Source organism: Fundulus heteroclitus, chromosome 15 (assembly GCF_011125445.2).
Source record: "Fundulus heteroclitus isolate FHET01 chromosome 15, MU-UCD_Fhet_4.1, whole genome shotgun sequence".
NCBI lineage: Eukaryota > Metazoa > Chordata > Actinopteri > Cyprinodontiformes > Fundulidae > Fundulus > Fundulus heteroclitus.
In genome coordinates, this window is record NC_046375.1 from 23819189 (window position 1) to 23841317 (window position 22129).

At 45.0% G+C, this 22129-nt stretch overlaps 1 protein-coding gene across 3 annotated transcripts in view; it reads right to left on the bottom strand.

Moving 5' to 3' along the window:
- The window catches only part of LOC105917169 (kinesin-like protein KIF13B), a 43343-nt gene that overhangs the window by 14352 nt on the left and 6862 nt on the right, over positions 1-22129 (bottom strand). For all 3 annotated transcript variants that reach the window (XM_021310241.2, XM_036147684.1, XM_012851890.3), the window contains exons 4-25: positions 11775-11787; positions 11605-11665; positions 11125-11217; positions 9904-10084; positions 9641-9728; positions 9409-9543; positions 9155-9267; positions 8839-8950; positions 6621-6833; positions 6436-6546; positions 6133-6267; positions 5891-6021; positions 5087-5173; positions 4689-4876; positions 3256-3490; positions 2991-3153; positions 2189-2335; positions 1844-1990; positions 921-1049; positions 629-802; positions 353-510; positions 55-187 (exon numbers count right to left, since the gene is read on the bottom strand). In XM_021310241.2, the coding sequence (XP_021165916.2) occupies positions 55-187; positions 353-510; positions 629-802; positions 921-1049; positions 1844-1990; positions 2189-2335; positions 2991-3153; positions 3256-3490; positions 4689-4876; positions 5087-5173; positions 5891-6021; positions 6133-6267; positions 6436-6546; positions 6621-6833; positions 8839-8950; positions 9155-9267; positions 9409-9543; positions 9641-9728; positions 9904-10084; positions 11125-11217; positions 11605-11665; positions 11775-11787 (2947 nt within the window). The remainder of the gene's footprint in view (positions 1-54; positions 188-352; positions 511-628; positions 803-920; positions 1050-1843; positions 1991-2188; positions 2336-2990; positions 3154-3255; positions 3491-4688; positions 4877-5086; positions 5174-5890; positions 6022-6132; positions 6268-6435; positions 6547-6620; positions 6834-8838; positions 8951-9154; positions 9268-9408; positions 9544-9640; positions 9729-9903; positions 10085-11124; positions 11218-11604; positions 11666-11774; positions 11788-22129) is intronic.

Genomic DNA, 22129 nt, shown 5'->3' on the forward strand with positions numbered 1-22129 from the left:
TTCGGAGAGGACTGAAGCTTAGCAGCTCTAAGCTGAAAAAGCGGAACCGCGTACCTGTTTGAGCTGGAAGACTCCGCCGGTGCGGACGTCCTTGGCAGGGAGAACCTCTACGGCGGCGAAGTCTCCCGCCTCGTTCAGCTCCAGCAGCTGCACCCACAGCTCCAGCCGCCGGGTCACCTCGCTCCACCTGCAGCAAAGCGGATCATCAGGGCGCCGCTTGACATTGTCAGGGTTTTTAAGGTAAACACTACTGGACGGTAGCTGAAACAAGTAGAACCCCGTCTCCCCGAATAGTATGTTTGGACATGACTACAGGCCCTAAGGGGGGTGGAGGCTGTTTGCGTGCTTGGACCTCTCTCTAAGGGATCTGGTCTTGGCTTGAATCACTCCCAGGTCCCACAGCGCCAGGTTCCTGCGGTGGTTGGCCTGTTTGTGCCCGTAAACCTCGATGGCCACCGCCCCGTCAGCCAGGAACTCCAGCAAGTCCTCTGACGCCGGAACAGATACCTCCTGCACACAGAAGAACCAAGGATCAGCATGTTGCCTCACACCCGCTGCTCCCTCCCCCTCATTTACGTCTCCGTTTTCCGCGTCGTTTTTTTTTTTTTTAATCGGTGAGGGGTTTCACCTTGGTGCCGTCAAAGACCACGGTACACTGAGGGTCTTTGGAAGCGGACGACGTGCTGGACGATGCCACCTCTGGAGCCACGAACACCGGCTTCTCCAGCCCCCAGAAGTGATACTGGCAGAAGACGAAGTTAGACAGGTGGCGAGGAAGACCGGTGGCCTGGAGGATTTTCACCTGTTCATTACGCAGGGACAAAGACACTTCGGGTAAGGAAGTATAGAAATACGCCTTCAATGGCATCAATCGTCTAGCAGTCGAAGGATCAGGGAGCTGTAAATGTGCCTCATCTCACCACACAGTTCAGTCTGCGCTCCTGAACTTCTCCGTTGGCGTCGCTCAGCAGGGCGTCAGGATGTGCGGCGCTGCCGTCCTCGGAGCTCTCTGTGCCTCGCCACACTTCTACATGTAGACGGCCGGCCACCTGGCAAAGAAAGGGACGCACCAGACGTTCATTCTAGATCTCTGTTGGAACATTAGCTAATGAAACCTTTAAAAGGTTACCGGAAGATCCGACACGACCCAACGGTACTGGTGGTTGTAGGTAGAAATGCTGTAACTATCTCATGGGGGGTTCATTTACGTTCCTCAGAAGAATAAAGAAATCCAGGATTAACTGTTCACCTTTACTCTCGGCACCAGCATGCACCTATTTGGCTTCGGCTTGGTTCTGTATTCGCTCTGCAGAGATGCACTACAGGTTATAGCATGTTACCACTAGGGGGCAGTCTCAGGAATGTGTGAAACAAGGCTTGTTTCTGTTGGTTCCTGGAATTTCCAGTTGACACACGGTGCAGCAAAGATTAGCTCTGTGGTGAAGTTAAACCCTGCAGGGTAATATTATGTATATAGCACCTGTATTTCTTATCTGATTTTTCATAATCTAAGTTTTTAAATCAGCGTTCGAGGGACTGCATGCTAAATCTGACAATCCAGTTCTTCTGCTACCACACCTAGTGAAACATGAACCGCAAAATTTCTTACAAAACAACCAAGAATGGCTGCATTTGTACAAAACCGCCTTCATTATGTTCCTCCTGAATAAAATCCAGCGCAATAAATTGGCTTCAGGTATCAGTTATGAAATAATTCAAGGAACAAAAACCAAACCAGCACCATGGCTGACTTCAGAGTTCAGGTTGGACGCCTCATTCTGAAGTAGGAAACTGTACTCTCTGCAGATGTTGAACGCCTCTCCGCCCCTCAGCGGGCTCCTACCTCTCCTTTCTGGTTGATGATGGGCACTGCGTACTGTAGTTTGACGTCGTAGAACAAGCAGGCCAGAAAAACATTGGCCACACCAATCAGACTGTGGTTCTCCTGCTCGTCAAAGAACGGGTCGGCTCGCTTGAAGTAGTGCAGCATCTGCATCGGACAGAAGGAACAACAGGAAGATGATGTAGAGATGCCCGAGAGAAAGAAACTCTTTAAGCGACTTTGCAATGATGTGAGCTAAGAATAATCTAAGCAAACCAAAGCATGACACATGCTAATGTTTCCTTTTTTCATCCTATAACCATTTTATCCATGGCCTTACAGAATCAGCCTCGTCTTTTTACTCACAGGACTGTCCTCATCCAAGACCTTCCACTCCTGGTAGAGCTCCTTCATGTCCACCAGCCGGTTTTCCAGCTTCTCCAGATCCCAGATCTGCTTCCCTTTACCCTTCCTGCGGACCTGGATGGCCGGCTCGCTCAAGGCGGCGTCCCGCTGCGGTGGCAGAGGAAAAAAACCAAAACGCTTTGAACACACAGCCATCATTGCTGTAACGACTCATAATAGTCATTCCGTATTTCAGGATAATTCTGTGAAACATAACTGTGTTGCTCTTGTTTTGGTGATATCTATGAAGATATCTTTGTTCAGATTCAGGAGCTCAAACTACACTGCAGAAACTGATCTAAAAATAAGTAAAATGTTCTTAAACATAGGGTTTTTGTCCTTGATCTGAGCAGGTAAATATGATCATTTGCCAATGGAATGAGTATTTTGACCCCTAAATTAAGATAATTATACATCCTGCACTTGAAATAAGATGATGGAGATGAGTTGTTCCTATTTTAAGAGCACAAATCTTACTCTATTGGCAGACCATCTTATTTACCTGCTCAAATCAAGGACAGATACACTAGTTTTAAGAAAATTTTACTTATTTTTAGTTCCGTTTTTTTGCAGTGTAAATGGCACCGGCAGGGGGAAGACAAAGAGCTTAGCTGGCCCTCGGTCAGTAAAGTCTGTCCACTAGCCCGAGTTCAGTCTCCACGGCAACGTAACGGCTGGTGGTTTCCACCATTTCCAGAACTGCTTTGGCTCCTAGTGTGAGCAGAAATGATGAACAGGAGATTTTTCCACCAGCGCACGTTACCTTCCTGTTAGCGTCTAGGTTGGCGGCGGGTATCTGTAGGGTCACCAGGTACTCTGTCCTCTTGTTGAGCTCCTCGGCGAGGAAGCTGGCCTCCTGAGCCATCAGATTGGCCCGAACTATCTGCTCCCTTAGACGCCGCAGGCTGCGGGTCATCATCGCTTCTCTGCGCCGCAAACACAAACAATTAAGTTGGACACAATCTCCTGGAGGTCCTTTTTCTGGACTCACCCGACGCATGATTTGAAATCTTTCGGTCTTGAGTCACCTGTCTTCACTCCAGCGCCGCAGACGTTTGTGGGGTCCAGACGCCGTCGCGGAAGCGGCGCCGCCCCCGCCCGGGAGGGCCGAGGCGTCTGGGAAGTGGGCGGCTTTCTCTGGGGTGAGTCGCTGGCGGAGCTGCTGCAGCTCCTGCTCGTACAGCAGCCTCTGTCGCTCCAGAGCGCAGCGCTTCTCCTCCTCGTGCTGCCTCTCCAGGGTCTGCAGCACCGACTGCAGGGGGTCTGAAAGAGGAGGGGGGCCACAGGACGGATGGGTGATCAGAAGAAAAGTGATAAAATGGGCCTAGTTAGTGACAGCGAGCCTAATCTCAGCTAACCTGACCTCCGCCAGCTGTATGTCGCTCCGCCTAGCTTCACTCACATACATCTGGGACATCTCCCATAAAAAGTGATTTCTCCAACCAATTTTATTGTCTAGCCAATCAGGACGCAGGGCTGGCATTTCATAGATGTGACGTAGTGGAGAAGCGACCATGACGTGAAACTGTTTTGATAGCAATGGCGGCTCGTCGAGGAAGCAAGCGTTAACATTGATGCTGCTATTTCTTCCGTGTTGTCCAATCTACCTAATATTGTTTCATTAAAAGAACATCAGAGAACGGCTCTGAAGGCTTTTGTTGGTTAAAACCATGTTTTCGCCCTTCTCCCGACCGGATTGGGCAAGTTTTGTTTTCTGGGGCCCGTCCGCTGAGCGGTTAGCGCACACCGCTAACCGGTTAGCTAAGGCCTTTAGTCCTCAACACAGTCGGCCCGGGATCGACTCCTACCTGCGGCGCTTTGCCGCCTGTCTTCCCCCCCTCTTCCTGTCAGCTCACTGTCAATAAAACACGTGCCACTAGAGCCGCAAGATTTTTTTTTCCCTGCGTCGCTCTCATCAGCGTCACAGGTTAGCTTCGGTGTGAGTGGTTGAAATAGCACGTCGATAAAGATGACAGACAAGTGGCTTATCCAATCATATGCAAGGAGTTTTGATAAGGCCCAGCCTTCAGTAAAGGCAATTCCTATGGCGGTGTCCCAGATGTATGTGAGTGAAGCTAGGCGGAGCGACGTACATCTGGCGGAAGTCAGGTTAAATCTCAGCTGTGCTGTGAAAGAACTGTGCATCTTAAACCTAGGTCTACTGGAAGCATCTCAAAGCTCCCAGTCTAATATTTGCCTCATTACTTGGTGATAAATGCTGCGTTCTTCCCACAAAACACAGCTAAGTCTCAAACAGGCATAGGCTGGTATCTTGTTGAAACTGCCGTCCACAGTTGAACTGTTTGGGCTCTAAATATTTGCCCTTTGTTGCACAAGCTGCCTGAGGACATTTGATAGTCATTTTCAGCCCCTCATTCCCGGACTGAGAAGGTTTAAAAAGAACAGAGAAGGCCTACTTCCACGTTGCCCCTTGATGCGTTTGTTTCGCGCTGGGACTCACCGTTGGTGTTCATCCCCTTCATCATGACCTCAGTCTGGGCGAACTCGTAGCCGAAGCTCAGCTCGCTGGAAACGTCGCTGACGGCATCCAGGTCCACCTCCAGCTGGTCGGCGCTGAGGCCCTTCTTCATGGCGCCGCCGCCCTCGTCCTCGCCTGCCGCTCGGCCTCTTTGTCGGGGCAGGTTGATCCTGTGTGGAGGCGAGTGAGCAGAAGAGGAAGTTTAAACACAGGAAGAATAAAATAATCGTTTTGTTCTACGGTTGGAGAACAAACGGTGTTTGACAAAACAAATGAAACTGGGAAACTAACAGGGTGGGGGTGGGGGTGGGGGTGGGGGTGGGGGGTTATTCTGGTTGAGAGACAGCTCGGCGTGAGAAGTCAGGTTGACTAAAACCAACCTGAAGAAGTGGTTGTTTCCCCACAGGATTCTGTCACCGTGATGAAGCTGCACCGGACTGCTGACCGCTGTGCCGTTCACACATGTCCTGCACACAGAGAGCAGCGCTGTAGAGAAGTACGCAGAGGAAAAATATGTGCCCACTGGAATCAGACAATGTTCTGCTTTTTGCCTCTTATCGGTGACCGGCCAGTAAGAAAAAAAAAAAAAAAAAAAAAAAAAAAAAAAAATCAGATCATACCATAGCAACCGCTGCCTAACTGTTCTGGCAACAGTCTTTGGTGTGGATGTTGATACCGTGGGAGAGTTAAAGCTAGCTACTGAAGTCAAAGAAAATATAAGGTATATGATATAAAACCTTATTTAAAATTAAAGTAAGTGTTGAGGCATGACTGTCAATGGGGCTGCAGGACAACAAGACTTTCAAAGGATAAGAAGAAGGCTATAGATATTTTAGCAAAGGTAATTTGTTTCATTACTTCAAGCTTTCATTTCTCTCTCTCTCTCTTGTGGAACATGTTGGATATGGAAATGAAGGTGCGGCTCTAAATTATCTAAGGCAGGGGTGTCGGACTCCAGTCCTGCTCAGGCTGGCGTGCTGCAGCTCTCTGTTGTCCACCCAGCTTCACACGCCTGATTCAAATAGCTGACCTGCCTCCTTTGAATTCAGTAAAGCACTACAGAGTTCTGCTAATGACCCAAAAACCTGATTCAGGTGTACTGAACCGGACACAACGTTTGTAGTCCTCCTCTGCTGAGAACTAGAAACTAGGAGAAACCTTTGGCTGGTGGGTGGACTACGTACCGAGCGCCACGGTGGGGAGTAAGCATCACTCCACTGTTCTCCGCTATGTCGATGACACAGTGCTCTGCCTGGATGGCCATCCCGCACAGCTGGATGTCCTGCGAGTTGGCCGAGCCCACACGCGTGTGATCCTGAACACGGGAGGCGTGGTGAATAGAGACGGCAGCAAAACACAGTTGGAGGGTTAACGTTCTTTACGTCTTTCTATACGAGCGGTTGACTCGTGTGTTTGCATGGAGTACCTTAAGGTAGTAGACCAAGAGCTCGTTGAGGGCGGGGTCAGCGTTGAGGTTGACGAGGAAACACTTGTCATCCACCACTCTGATGCCGGACGACTGAAGGGAGATCCCCAGGCTTTCCAACTGCTTCTGACGCTCCTACATTCAAACCCAAGTTAAGTTTAATACTTGACTGAACAGATAATTTGCATATGTAGTTGGTAGCTTTAGGAAAACGTGGCATAGCAAAACAGACAGCGTCTTATTGAAATTTAGAAGCATTTCTCATATCTGAAAGCTTTCCAGTCCACACGGCTAACATTTTACCTGTGCGATAGCTTCGGTCTTGCGCAGTTTCTCTTCCCAGGTGACCGTCATCTCATGGATCAGCTTCTCGGACTCTTCCAGCCGGTCCTTCAGCTCCGGAGCCTTCATGGACTGTAAAAAAACTGAAGCTGCATAACTTTTTACAGACAGCACGCTTCGCCACGTCGATCTGCAGCGACGCGCACCTCCGCCTCGGTGAGCTGCTCCCTCAGTTTCTCCACTTCCTCTCGGAGCTCGCGGATTATCCTGGCGTTGGGGTCTTCGTTCACCACGGCGTGGTTGACGATGCTCTTGGCCCGGTCGGCGTAGCGCAGGGTGGACAGCGTCTCGTCGTAGTTGTCCGCCGCTGGGCTGATGGTGGCGACCATGGCGGTCCGGCTGTTCCCTCCGAGGCTGTCCTGCAGATAGGTGAGGTCAAAGCTGAGTGAACCTGGAAACTAAATCTTTACGGTTTAAAAGCAGAGAACAAACGTCGACGACCTGAATACATGAAACGATGTCTCAATGCAGGAAGGTTGGAAGTTACGCATTTCATGCCACCACTGGTAAAGATGAGTAAAGAGCACTAAATATATATTCATCTTTTATTGCTGCAGTATAATCCCCCACTGAAGAATTTAGAAATGTGCAACTTGCATTTTATTTTATTCAGGAGGTAAAAACGTGGAAATCACCAGGAGTATAATTGCTGGTTTGCCTGGCATCAATACTTTGCCAAAAGGACTGCAATTCAGCCTATTTTATTTGACAAGGTTGGAGCAATCTGAAGCAGACATCTTCGACTGTTCCTGGACAATTTCTCCAGACCATCCGGACTCCTGGGTCCTCTCCTCTCTTCAGTCTACCCCACAGGTTTTCTATAGGATGTACATCTGTGGACTCAGATGGTGATGGAGCAAGGTTGGTCAATCATAACTGTGTTGATCTGGCCAGATGTTTATACCGTACCATATTTATTTCTAAAGCGCCTTAAAATACAACACAGCAGCTGACCGCAGTGCTGTACAAGCATAAAAAGAACAACAAGAAAACAGTAAAACAAATATGTGAAAGTAGAAAACATACAAGGAAAGAATGCAATATTAAGACACAGATATTAACTCACTCTGGGTTGAAAGCCAAAGAGAAACGAGTTTTAAAAACAAAAATACACGGGCCTGCCTGACCATCAGCTGCAGCTCATTCCACAATTTATCTCTATAGTTATGTTGCTATAGGATTAGGCTACTGGAGGACATCAGGATCTATTTCTCTCACTCTGCTGAGTTCTCCTACTGTTCTCCAATTTGCATTGTTTGTTGTTATTTCAACTTTTACATTTTTGTTCTCTTTTTTTTCTTCATAGTAGGTACACCTAGTCTGGTGTTCTGTTAGCTGTGACATCATCCAGAGAAGACGGCTCACCCGCTATTACCATCTAATGTAGAACAGATTACTGGATCAATGTGTGCTTCTGTGCTTTTTTGTCTCTCTTGTTGTGTCTCTGTTCTGTCTTCTGTAACCCCAGTCGGTCGAGGCAGATGACCGTTCATACTGAGCCTGGTTCTGCTGGAGGTTTTTCCTTCCTGTCAATGGGGAGTTTTTCTTTCCACTGTCGCTTCATGCTTGCTCAGTATGAGGGATTGCTGCAAAGCAATGGACAATGCAGACGACTCTCCCTGTGGCTCTACGCTTCTTCAGGAGTGAATGCTGCTTGGCAAGACTTGATGCAATCAACTGGGTTTCCTTAGAGAGGAAATTGTTTTGACCAATTTGTATAATCTGACCTAATCTGTATTATCTGATTGAATTTTGATTTTGGAAAGTGCCTTGAGATGACATGTTTCATTAATTGCTGCTATATAAATAAAAATGTATTAAATTTAATTGAATTCGGGAGCCAGAGCTGCAAAGGCTCTGCCTCCTTGGGATTTATAAAACATTTTTGGAACTGCTAAAAGCATCTGATTGGTTGATCTAAGAGCATGTGGTGGCATATAAAGGTGCAACAGCTCAGACAAATAAGAAGAGCTAAGACCACATAGCCCTATCCTGATTGCTATCCTGTTAAAAAAACTGCAGTGGACCGGCACCTTGCTCGGGGAGTACCTCGCCTCTGTCCCAACAAGAGCTGGATCTAATTTAACAGCTTCAGTGCGTTCTGCAGCCAGATTAGCGGCGAAGTTAAAATGCACACACTGCAGACTTAAAGCAAGTGGATGAAACAAAACCCTTTTCTCAATTCAGAGAAACCGTGAAGCTTTGGCACTTCCCACAGCACAGCAGAAAGTTAATTACTCAGGACTTTCTTTAGATTAAAAACAGGCCTATTGTGCTTGTCCACCGCGGGGGGACGAAGTGGCTGTGCAGTGAAACAGAAGCGGCCCCTGTTGCCGTGCTGGGGAGGGATCTCTGCGTCCGTACCTTGAGCAGCCAGGTGAGTACGGAGTCTCTGTAGGGAACAAACTTGCTCTTGTTCTTTCCGGCTCCGTGGTCCGCCAGGGCCGAGATAACTAAACCCAAAGTGCTGAGAGACCTGATGGGAGGGCCAGAAGAGGGGGGGGTGAAGATGGATGGAATTTCAGGGGAGAGGAGAGTTGGCAAATCATCAGAATTTGCTTATTTCTACATAGTTCATTGTATATTAGTGAAAATAAGCCAATAAACTTATTAAAACAGCCCGTTTACATTATTCAGACTCCGGAGTAAAAGCCGGCTCCTTGTTCTCCGTTTTACGTACTTGTTGATGTTGCTGCCTTCTTTTAGCCGCTCCCCTGCTGCTCCGGTTTTGGCTGCTCGCTCACTCCCAGCCAGGTCCACCAGGCTGAGCTTGCTCACCTTCTCTCCACTGGTCTGGAGCAAACACATCACATTCAGCATCAGTCTTCTTAAAACTCTAACAGCTTCTATTTTGAGCATCCAGGAAAGCTTCAGACCCGCATTGCCTTGGGATGATCAAGTGCTCGGCTGTTCGTCCAGCAGAGCGCGTCTTACCCCAGACTGCAGGTCAATGAGCGTGTGGGTGAGGATGATGTTGAAGACGGCGTGGGACCGGCTGCTCTCTTCGTTCATATTCGTGGCCGCCACCGTGCGGGATTTGTTCCCCTCCGACATCAGAGACTCGATGTCCTGATGAAAGCATACGCCGCTGACATGTTACAGGCTTTTCTTTAGCGGCGTTCGTAACGGGAGGGAAACAGAGCTCTTTAGGTGCCTGCTGCGTTACCTTATAGCAGGCCACGGCCAGGCGGGACAGGCCGTCAACGTACGGACCGAAAACATTATGCTCCCTCACTCTCAGCGCTTGGCGACTCCTGCAGAGACAGTAATCAATCCCGACTCTTAGCGCTGGCTTTAGAGATGGGTTCAGAGATGACGTATAAGGTCATTGAGCATCCGTTAAAAAGGAGATTTTTTTTTTTTTTTTGGCAAGCCTGAATGATCAATGACAAAGCCATAAGTCCTGCACAGATGAAATCCAGAGCTCACCCTTTGGGGTCGAGCAGGTCTCGGACCTTCTCGTTATAAATCTCCATGTAGGAGACCTCCACGGTGAAGGTCTCTCCCTCTCGGGCCTCCTGCACCGTCCTGCTGAACAAGGAGCTGCAGAGACGGGGGATCAGACCAGGGTGCTCTGCCGAGCCCATCATGGTGTAAGACTTGCCTGAACCTGGAGGCAGTTTAAAAACACAGATATGACACAGAAAGAAGAAAAAAAAAGCTACTCAATGATCCAAATACAACCAAAATCACATATTTATATACACTGTATAAAAAAAACAACCCCTTCACTGACCGACTTTAAATCAGACTATGTGATTCCTGTTTCACGTTGGTGAGGATTATCCAATTTAGTTGGTAAATGTCAGAAAAATGTGAGAATTAGGTTCCTTTTTTTTTTTTTTTTTTTTTTTAAAATGTTGAACTTCACAGTTCCTTCTTTATTATTCGGTAGAAATGCATTTTAAAACGCATTACTTGGGTCACACATTTTGGGTTCCCTCTCCTCAAGCTTTACTCATAGTTTGCTGGGATTTTGGCCCATTCCTCCTGACAGAACTGGTCTGACAGAGTCGGCTTTGTCGGCCTGCTCACTCAAACACACCTTTTCTGCCTACAGATTTTCTACGGGACTGAGATCCAGGATTTTTGATCGCACCCCACACTGCAAAAACGGATCTAAAAATAAGTAAAAATTTTCTTAAAATTTGAGTTTTTGTCGTAGATTTGAGCAGGTAAATAATGTTATCTGCCAATGGAATGAGTATTTTGACCCCTGAAATAAGATAATTAGACATACTGCACTTGACATAAGATGATGGAGATGAATTGTTCCTATTTTAAGTGCAAAGATCTTATTCCATTGGCAAGCCACCTTATTTACCTGCTCAAATCAAGCACAGATATGCTAATTTTAAGAAAATTATACTTATTTTTAGTTCCGTTTTTGCAGTGCAGAACATGGACATTGTTGTCCGTCGTTACTGATTCAGTATGATTACCGTCATTGTCCCGTTGGAAGACAGGCTAAATTCATTGTAATATAGATTTCCACATGACTCCATCTATTCTGTGCAGCGCATCAATCCCAACAGAACAACCGCACGACACGATGCTGCCACCCACCTACTTCACAGTTTGGACAATGTTTAAGCTGGGAAGCAACAACGGGCATGAAGTGCACGCTTTGCTGCAGGTGATTAGTGTTACCTGTCTGTCCGTAAGCGAAGATGCAGGCGTTGTAGCCCATGAAAGCATTGTCCAGCAGGCTCTCTCCAAGGCACTGGAACACCACATCTTGACCTGCACAAAAAGAGATCACAGGTCGGCCCCAAGAGTCTCACTGCAACAACGGGAAATCCAAGTTCAAATTCAGTGGCTAAGCTGTTGGTTACAAGGCATGGACAGCAGGAACAGATATGGATCTTTGTTCTCTTGTTATTGGCCAAATTCCAACAAAGGCCCAGAATAGACACGATGAGTATTATGCAGCTGACTCAGGCTCAGTTAAAAGCACACTGGTATGATGGAACGGCGTTAGACGAGCGGCGCTCAGCTCTTCCATCTGCTCCCCTGACAGCGCCTTTCTTGAGCTCCATAAATAGATTCATATATCAGGAAACATTGTGTCAGGAATGAGCCAGCGGCCAGCGGGGCTGAAGGAACAGGGACGGCGTGAAATGGACCGACCTGCAAACTTGTCCGTCTGGGATTCATCCATGGACCAGAAACAGTAGTCATAGGCAAACGCCTGAGGAAAACAAGCGAGACGTTAGACAAAAAAAAAAAAAAAAAAACAGATTGCCGGAGTGAACATTAGGCCACCCTTGTGTTTAAAGCAAGTTTATCTTAATAGTTACCTTTGGCTGGCTCCTGGGATCAGAAAGAAGACAAAAAAAAGAAAAACGGTTAATAATTGATGTATAACTCAAACAAACCAAAAAACAACAAACAGTTGAGTATGAAAACTTATTTAATAGATAATGCCCCACCCCACAACAGATTTGTTCTGATTTGATATTCTTGGTCACATTTACTGGACATGTGTCAACTCACTCAAGCAAACTGTACTATAAGACAAGTGACTAAATAATACAAATCAGGAAACTTACAGGGCATTCTCTGCACAGTGGATATGCCTCGCTCACTTAAATGTATGTATTTGACATAGCTTTGCTAAACAACACAATTCTCATAAGTGTAATAAATTCCATCAAAGAAAACTGGCTGGAAGTCACAGAACTTGGGAGGCAGATCCTTTAGCTATCAGGCTCCTCTGCTGTGAAACCAACTCCCAGTTTTGGTCCGTGAGGCAGACACCCTGTCTACTTTTAAGACAAATCTTAAAACTTTCCTTTTTGACAAAGCTTATAGTCAGAGTAGCTCATGTTACCCTGAGCTATCTCTATAGGTATGCTGCTATAGGCTTAGGCTGCTGGAGGACATCAGGGTCTATTTCTCTCACTCTGCTGAGTTCTCCTACTGTTCTCCAGTTTGCATTGTTTGTTGTTATTTAATCTTTTACCTTTTTGTTCTGTAACTTTTTTTCTCTTCATTGTAGGTACACCTGGTCTGGCATTTATTACCATATAAAATAGCAAGGATTAATGGATCAATGTGTGCTTCTGTGCTTTTTTGTGTCTCTGCTCTGTCTTCTCTAACCCCCAGTGGGTCGAGGCAGATGACCGTTCATACTGAGCCCGGTTCTGCTGGAGGTTTTCCTTCCTGTTAAAGGAGAGTTTTTCTTTCCACTGTCGCTTCATGCTTGCTCAGTATGAGGGATTGCAGCAAAGCCATGTACAATGCAGACGACTCTCCCTGTGGCTCTACGCTTCATCAGGAACAGTGAATGCTGCTTGTCGGGAGTCGGTACTTTGATGCAATCAACTGGGTTCCCTTAGATAGAAAATGTTTTGACCAATCTGTATAATCTGACCCAATCTGTATAAACTAACCCAATCTGTATAAACCGACCCAATCTGTATAATCTGATTGAATTTGACTTTGGAAAGTGCCTTGAGATGACATGTTTCATGAATTGCCGCTATATAAATAGAATTGAACTACCAAATCTCTTGTTTACCCAACATCAGTTCACACCTCCCACCATTATTGATATGAACTGCTACAGACTTTAGCACATCTAGCCCTAACATGGCCAATGCCATTTTTGCTTTAGAAGGGACAGAATGTTCCAGTTCAATGGCTGTTTCTTTCTGGCTGACTGCTATGAAACTTTATATTTTCAACATCAGAGACGTCAGAAAAACAGGAAAATTGAACCAGTTAAATCATAGTTAAATCAACAAAAAAAGTCCTTCAGGTTTAGGGCTGTGCCTTTGTTAAACCTCTTCTGAAACCATCAGTGAAAGTTAAACGTTTTAACTTTATTGCAAACGCCCGACTCTGACTCCATCTTTATCCGTGTTTTAAAGAAAATGCAGCTTCAGAGCAGGAAAGACTAAAAAGGAAAACAGCTCAGTGTTCTGAGCGTGTTTTTAGCTCATGTTTACTCAGTCGCTAAAAGGAAAAAGCCATGACATGAAGAGATCGTATGACACTGCATCCCGCTTTCTGAGATAATAAGGCCACTTCATTGTTTTTAAACGGGAACACAGAAGCTCAGCCAGCTCAGATGTGATGGGGATGAGGGTGAAAAGGGCCTCTTTTGCCTTTTGAGCTGTTAGGATCAGTTAGGAAGAGATGGTATGACTGCTGAATGTGAAGAAAAATACAAATGCATCCTCCTTAGTGGAGCTAAACACGTATACATGGAACTATAGTGGCGTCATTTCCCTCTTAGCACCAATTTGAATGCTTTATTAAGGCATGACGGTTGTTTGCAGCCGTTTCTTTGACTAGACAGTAATAGGCTCCAGTTAAAATCAACTCTTCAGATACAATGATGGCCATATTTCTGTTCACAATGATCACACCAGGTGCCTGAAATTTCATTCTGGAGTTTCTCCCGCCAATCACATTTCAAATCCTACAGAAAACTGTTTGCATAGGTGATTATCTGAATATCAACATTTTAATAGGACCAGCTGTTGTGTCAGGTAGCTACAGCCTACGTGTTTTAAGTCACAAATGTTCGTTTCAGGTATAATGATATTTTAAAGTTTTTACGTTTAACTTTTCTAAGTCTAAAATACGAATTCAAATTTGCAGGTTAAAACAGCAAGTAGGCCGGTCAAAATAACAAATTTGATGGACGATAAATCTTCCTAAAAAGGATTTCGTTAAGCCACAATGTTGTCATTTGGAGACCTTTTTCAACTAGTATGATAACGGCAAAATAACGCAAGTATATCCTCTCGACATACCGGCTTGGATAAATTAAGCAGGTGGCCGCCATCATTTGGCTTAAATCCCAAAAAAAGAAATTGTGTTTGGCTTTGACACCAATATTTTCTTTTCTAACTAGTGTTTCTCTGGCTCTCCCTCACGAGGATCTCATGCTACACTTTCAGCATGTGCCTACCTAAAATAAGCATACATATGAAAATTATCTTTTACTTAATCATATGATTAAAATTTATAGCGTGATTAACTGATTTATTGATTATCGTGACAACCCTCAAATAAATTTGCTTGGAGAAAAAGCCCATTTTGTACATTAGTATAACCTGCTAACCTTAAGGAAAGACTTGTAATCTGAAATTTGATTTTAAAAATAAGAGAAGTCAGAAGTAAATCTTTGACCTAGAGGTATAACTTTATGGAAACATGATACTCAGGATTTGATAGGTGTCCTGATCCGGGAGCTCAGCTCCCAATCCTGTTGTAGATGTACCGCTTGTTTATTTTTTTTATGTCTGCTGCACCCATAGCCTTAGGTGGTGAGCTGTGAGGCATTGTTTTTAAGCATCTTTAAAATCTTTAGGCAAATTTTATGTTCCCGTCTAGAAACAAAAAGTTTTACTAGCACAGCTGTGTGGATGTAGTGAATCTAGGGTTTCCTCACAATGGAAAGTTTTTTTTTGCTTGTTACAATCCTGTTTGGTGTAAAAGAGAAAGACCGTCTTGGCTGCAGCCACTACTCGCCTGAATGTGGAGCGGTAAAAACAAACGGACAGATGCCACTGCAGCATCCAGGATGCCACTGGTTACTGGGGTTGTCACAGTAATCAATATTTCAATATAATCATTACTATAAAAATTAATTATTCAAAAATACTCATTCAGTAAAAATCAATAGAAACCTTATGCGTAAATTGTGGAATTATCTCTAGTTTAAACTTTTTTAACACGTCGAGACCAGCTAGAAAAAAAAAAATCATACTGTATGCTGCCCTCTTTATTAACAAGACAAACACAAAAGCGTTGTTTGAAGGAACTTTCCTTCCTATAAAGGCAGGTAGTCAAGGAAAAAAATGCTGAGCAATGCTACAGTCTAAGCTAATGCTACAAGCTAATGCTACAAGCTAACGCTACAATGCTGGTGTTTGAGAACAACGTAAACAGGTCAATGAAGCTGCTATATCTGCCACAGGGAAGTAGTCCACCTCCCAGACGACATAAGCTAAAGCTGTCTGTTTAAATATTAGCTTCACGTAGACAGGCAGCCCTGTGACGGTGCTCTGTCGGTCTGAGCTACCTTTAAGATGCACTCCTGCTCCGTTCTGCTGTGGTACAAATCAACGCAAGAAAATCTTAATCAGCCGCTCAGCTGGCTGATAAATAGTGAAGCAACGAAACAAGCGAGTGTGCCCCCCTCCATTACTCCACTGTTTAGTTCTAAAGGCACTGGAGGCAAATGTGGGTAATAATAACACAGGTGATGGTGGAGCCAGGCTGAAGCTGACAATTAGAGTAGAAAAAACAGTTTCTGCTGTAGTCCATTTCTAAAGAAAATATAATGCTAAATTGCCAGCAAGACAGAAATTGTACTGGGTTGTTGCTGAATACATTTTAAATCAACTAGATCCTTGTTCCTTACTTATTGGTTTTTACCACATTAAAAAGGAAGTTAGAGTTCAGTTTGTCAAGTGGTACCTAATCGTGTTTTTTGCTCTTCTCCAGAAACAACCCTGTGCCTTCTAAAAATGTTGCTGTTGTATCAGAAATTAAGCATTTCTCTTAGTAGCTTTATCTGGTTTGAAATGTTCGTATCATAACCGTACTGGTGACTGAATTAAATGAACGGGCCCAATAAAATCCCCAATGAAACGTAGCGCATTATTCTACTGCACCTTAAAGCTGTTGAAGTGTCAAGGATGTAAAAGGCATCGTTTTAATGAATTGATGAAAGGCTGTTAACATACTCAGACAAATCGAACCAAGTTTCTCTAAATGTTATTCCGAAATATGTAAATGATCAGTGCCTGTTTAGAAAAGTGCAGCTAACGTTTCTTAGCACAGAGGTTGTAAATGACCCAGACATAATCCATCTGAGAGTCAGCAGAACAGAAACGTAGCTTAAATGATATGGAGTCAAAAGGTGTTTGAATCAGAGTGAAGCTTATAAATCTGGCCAGGTTACTAATCCTCTTATGTTCCTTGGAAATCAAGGGAGGAATGCTCAGCAGAACTCACGTCCTCCTGGTGTCCCCGAGATGGCAGGGCTGCCAACAACCAACGAGTCAGTCACAGATCACTGCATTCCAGCAAGTTAATGTTAAATTCAATTATCACACTGATTTCTAAGCTCCAGTGATTACTTACATTCACAAGTGCAGCTACGGGCCCAAATTACATCAATCTTAGTATAAAACTAGGAAGGTTAAGCACTCAACACTGCAGATTACATCTGGTTGAAATGGTTTCTTGTAATCCTAATTTTTCAGACGCAGTTCTTTTCTGTCCCCCCCATAGGCTGGACGTTTGAAAAGTCACTTCATAATGAAGTGACTTTATTTTTTTTTAAAAAGTTACATTTTGTGGTCCTTATTTTAATTTTTAAAGTATAAAGAGAAAAGTGATGATCAGGACATTGCTGACTGAAGCACAAACACAACTTTCATGAGACAGAAGCTGGGTTTAAAGTAGCCTGGTCTCCAGCATACATGAAAACCAAGCAACACAGCAACGACACGGCTGTGGAAATATTTACCAACAAGCAAAACCATGTCCAGAACGACGACATGTTTCTGTGGCTGTAAATGCAGCGGTCATTTAACACGTGGATCCCCCCCTTTAAATGCACTGCGAAGCTGAACTCTAAACATTACCTTCACTCAGGCAAAAAACGCAATTTGGGGCTTTAAAAAAAAAAAAGGCAGCTCTGGCCACACAAATGGAGGAGCTGTAATGAAACAAGGCCTCTATGTGAGTACTGGCTGCTCCATGAAAGAACAACATTAAGTCTTCCCTTCTCCTGGGCTTGTGAGGACATTCCTGAGATAACTGGCAGGGCCTCGGATCACCGAGGAGTCACATCAGGAGGAGGAGGAGGAGAGCGGGTCCCTGACCGCCAGCACGCAGGCCTGCCGGCTAAACTGGATCCCGCTCTAAACACTGGGAACGGTAGTTTGCACAGTCAGGATAACATATCTGTACAGTAGAAATGCTCGGTTTGAAGTGGCAGCTGGTGAAGGAGACGGCCGTTTAAAGCTCTCCTGCTGAATATTTGCCTTTATTAATCGCTGCCGTCTGCGCAGCCTGACAGTCCTCCAGCCGGCAGCACAGAGGGGGGACTGCAACACATTAACACCCCCTACAGAAAAACACTCAGTCACTCTAACTTCTCTGGCAGCACGCTGACTAAGCACAAACCGGGTGAGCTTCCTGCATAGTTAGCAGTGACTTTCACCAGCGGTCAACGTGCCAACAAATCTACTCTGATGCTTCCCTGTTGAAAACACTTAAAGACTGGCGGCGGCAAAGCAGTGGGCCTGCATCGGTTTTCCTGCAGCGCGGCCTCTGCGCTGCTCTGTAACCAGAAAGGTAAGCTGCGTGCGCTGAGCCTGCAGAACTAGTTCAGGTCTATCCCCAAAGGGGGAAACATACCACTCCTGGTTGCATGTCGAGGCAGATAAAACGCGGCGATACGCGCAATAGGAAAGAAATGCAAGGAGTAATTATGAAACGGGAGGCTTTCATCTCAGGACAAAGACAGATTCCTGCCTTCATGTCTGCAGGGGGAAACGCTGAGGCTGGATGAAAGCCTCTGGGGAGTATCTACCCAGGCTTCATGACCACCACACTGAGACCCTTACACAAGCATATTTTTTTCCCACTGTGAGATCAGCTCGCAATATTGGCTCAGATAGAAACTTTAAGCCAAATCGGCCGGCACAAGTCGGCCCACCTGCACCGTCCCCTGCTCCTTCGCCGTGGGGCTAAGTACCTGAGCAGGAACAGACACACCTTTTGTAAAGAAAGCAACAAAGAAGGGATGATGGAGGGAGGGAGGGAGGGAGGGAGGAGGAAGAAGCAGGGAGGGGAGTTCCAAGCAGGACAGGCGGAGCGATGATTCGATAACCAACGTCTCCTGAGCCGCTGGGTGGAAGGCTAGCTTCAGCTACATCTGCGCTTCAAACCCACCAGTCATCAGCGGTATTGGAGGCTTTAGGTCTGGACTTTGACTGGGCCATTCCAACAGGTGAATAAGCTCTGAGCTTGTGGCTCTGGCTGGATGCTCAGTGCCGTCCTGCAGCCTCCGTCTCCAGTCCTTTCTGGCCTCTATCTGGGTTTCTTCCAGGATTGTCCTATTTTTAGCTCCGTCCACTTTCCCATCAACTCTGACCAGCTCCCCTGTCCCGGCTGAAGAAAAACAGTTCTGCCATGTGAAAAGGTTCCCGTCTGACCGCGCCACCTCCTTCCCCGTGTTCACTGTGGTCTAAACTGAACACGGGACTTCTTATGGCTTTTTAAAAATTAAAGGCCCGATTCGTAGAGAGAATCAATAGTCTCTGAACCGAGCTGTGGATTATCTCATTAGTGCTCTCCTCGGGTTAGGATCTTGTTTTAGAACACCTGTATCCCTGATCTGACTGCCGGGTTCCCTTTGGCTCCATGATGCTAGTTGTTCTCTAGTGTTCTCCAACAACCCTCTGTAGACAGAAACAGAAAACCTGGAGTTCTACTTGGATTAAATTACACCCAGTTTACTAATTTGATAACTTCTCTGTGCAGCTGATTGTGCTGGGTTTTATTTAAGGGCATCAAAGTAATGTGGGTTTAATAAAAAAAAAAAAACACACACCATGCCTTGCTGATTTGTTTTTTCCTAAAAAAAAAAAAAAAAATTATATATATATATATATATATATATATATATATATATATATATATATATATATATATATATATATATATATATATATATATATATATATATATATATATATATATATATATATATATATAACATTTGCCTTCAACTTCACAATAGTGCATTTCCTTGTGTCGGTCTGTCAGTGAATCAAAAGAAAAAAACAAAGTTTGTGGAAATGTGCAGAAAAACAATGAAAAGGTGAAGTTTGTGGATACTTTCTCAGGACACTAAGCCAACAGCTGTCATGCAGTTCCAGAGTTTGTCGTGACTCGGTGCACAAAGCAAGCCTAGTTTAAGGAAACTGATGACAGTTTATGTCTCTCAGCGTCCTTGGTGAACACTCATGTCATGTGATGTCTTCTTGCAACGCTCTTTGTACGGGTGAGCCTCTCAGACCTCTTCAGCTCAACAAAGTCTTGATTTCATTAAACACATTTACATGTGGGGAAAACTATGACTGCTATAAAGCTATGAAATCTGTGTGTGCGTTAAAACAGGAAAGAATAATGAACAAAGCGTCGCTTCTGACAGCCAAGAACTGCTTCTCACCAGCGTGCTGATGTGTGCTGATGTGCTTGTCATCGAGGAGGAGCATCTCCAGAATTGAGATCAAGAAGTATGAGAAAAATGTAGAACAAGGCCAGCGTTTATGACAGGCCTCTTTATGACAGGAGTCTAGAGAAATAGCTGCGCCTTGTTCCAGGCACACCAACCCTTATGTTTCTGTCGTCAAATCAGAAATTCTCCTGAAGTAAGCTCTACAGAGGCACAAAGAGGAAAGTGAGAAATAAATAGTTCTTATGAATCTTTGTTTAGTTCGGTACTTCAGCGACCGAGGAAAGTACTGTAACTCTCTTGAATTGTCCCCCCTATTCATTAGAAAGGGTTTCTGTAACCCTTCTAAACTGACCCCAGGTAGGATTGCTGCTGCACTGCCTTTGCTCATCAGACCCTAGCCAGACACGCCTTCTCTCTGATGAACAGCTGCAGAAGGACCATTAGAGCACAGGTGCATTAGGGGATTTTCCACTGTAGGATATCACAAAAACGCAAAGTTTCAGAAAAGCACACTGGAACGTCCATATCCCCACATCAGACAATGAGCAGGTCCAGGTCAATGACAACACAAAGGGTTGCATTGGGTGATACAGGACAGAAAGAACCCACGGTAGATGACTCATTTCAAGATGTCTGCTGAGATTATTATTATATTATTATTATTTCCAATGTTGTCTGCTGACTTTCTCCTATAAAAGGAGCACAGCTGATGTGAAGAAGAACAAGACGGAGCAGGAGTCAGGAGAGGTCCAACCTCCCTATCCTGAGCCATAGACTGTCTCTGACCATGCCGAAGCAACAATGGATGCTGTCATGGATGCAAAGCTGAAGCAACAGCTGAGGAAGACTGGTCGTCTTCTAACTGCCACCTATTTATTGATGTTCCTGCTGGTGAGTTTTCCACCTGAGTGGACTCATAGAATGAGTGAGAGAACCATATTCGGGTTGAACTGCATCAACCAGTTTGGTGGTGGCTGAAGCTGCTGTTCTGCAAGACTTGTCTGGATATTCGGCAGGTCCTTGAGAATCCATCTTTCAGATCCAACTCTGAAACCAATTGTATCACGTGGTTTTCTTCAATGACTTAGCTCCAAATGACCTCTGCTGCTGACCTTCTAAGTATGGATACACAAAATATCTGCATTAAGATCAGCATTGGCCAATGTTAGTCCTTTTTTTAACATATGCGTATCGGCCCAATAAGTAAAACAGGCCCGATATTAACAGCCGATGTTTATTTTCCATCTAGTTGTGTGTTGTGCCTGTGTTTCAGGAGGGGAAGGTCATGCGTTTTCTTGGCCATGTGACAGTGACAGTAATGCATTGCAGCCAGGATTGTGGGGCTTTTAAATGAAGCAGAGATGTCAGCAGTGTGATCTTTTTTCACGGTGTCAAGAGAAGACGTATGAAAGGCAGCGTGAAAGTCTAGACTATAACACACATTCAAAAATGGAACCCCAACTGGTGCAATGAGTTTCTTCTCATTTCTTAAACAACCATGTCGAACGACACATCCCGCGGTGATGGAAAAGATGTCAGTCTGTTTCAGAAGGGTTGATCATTGGCATGAATCAAGCAGAGAAAACATATAGGGAGACTGTAGAAACTACCAAAACTGGGTTAAGAAGGGTCCAACACATTATTAAAAACTGGAAGGACAGTGGGGACCCATTGTCTTCAAGACTGGGGCCCGAAAAAAAATCTTGAAGGATTGTGATCGGCGATCACTTAAACGTTTGGTGGAATCAAATCTAAGAAAAACAACAGTATTACTCCAGGCTATGTTTAATAAGGAAAGTACGAGCATTTCCACACAAATAATGCAAAGGGAACTCAAGAGATTGCGACTGAACAGCTGTGTATTCTTGAGAAACCCACCGATCGGCGAGGCTAGCCAAAAAAAGAAAAAGGCTTCAGTTTGCTAGGGAGCAAAAAGATTGGACTGTGGAGGACTGGAAGAAGGTCATGTGGTCTGATGAGTCCAGATTTATCATGTTCCACAGTGATGGGTCCATCGGGGTAAGAAGAGAGGCAGGTGAAGTGATGCACCCATCATGCCTAGTGCCTACTGTACAAGCCTGGTGGGGCAGTGCTATGATCTGAGCTGCAGTTGGTGAGGTCTAGGTTTAGCAACTGTATGTGCTCAAAGGATGAGGTCAGCTGACTACATGAATATCCTGAATGACCAGGTTAGTCCTTCAATGGATTTTTTCTTCCCCCATTGGCGCGGACAGATTCCAAGATGACGATGCCAGGATTCATCGTCTCGAATTGTGACAGAGTGGTTCAGGGAGCATGAGACATCATTTTCACACACGGATTGGCCACCACAGAGTCCAGACCATAACCCCATTGAGAATCTTTAGGATGTCCTGGAGAAGGATTTGCATAGCGGGCAGACTCTACCATTATCAATGCAAGTTCTTGGTGAATAAT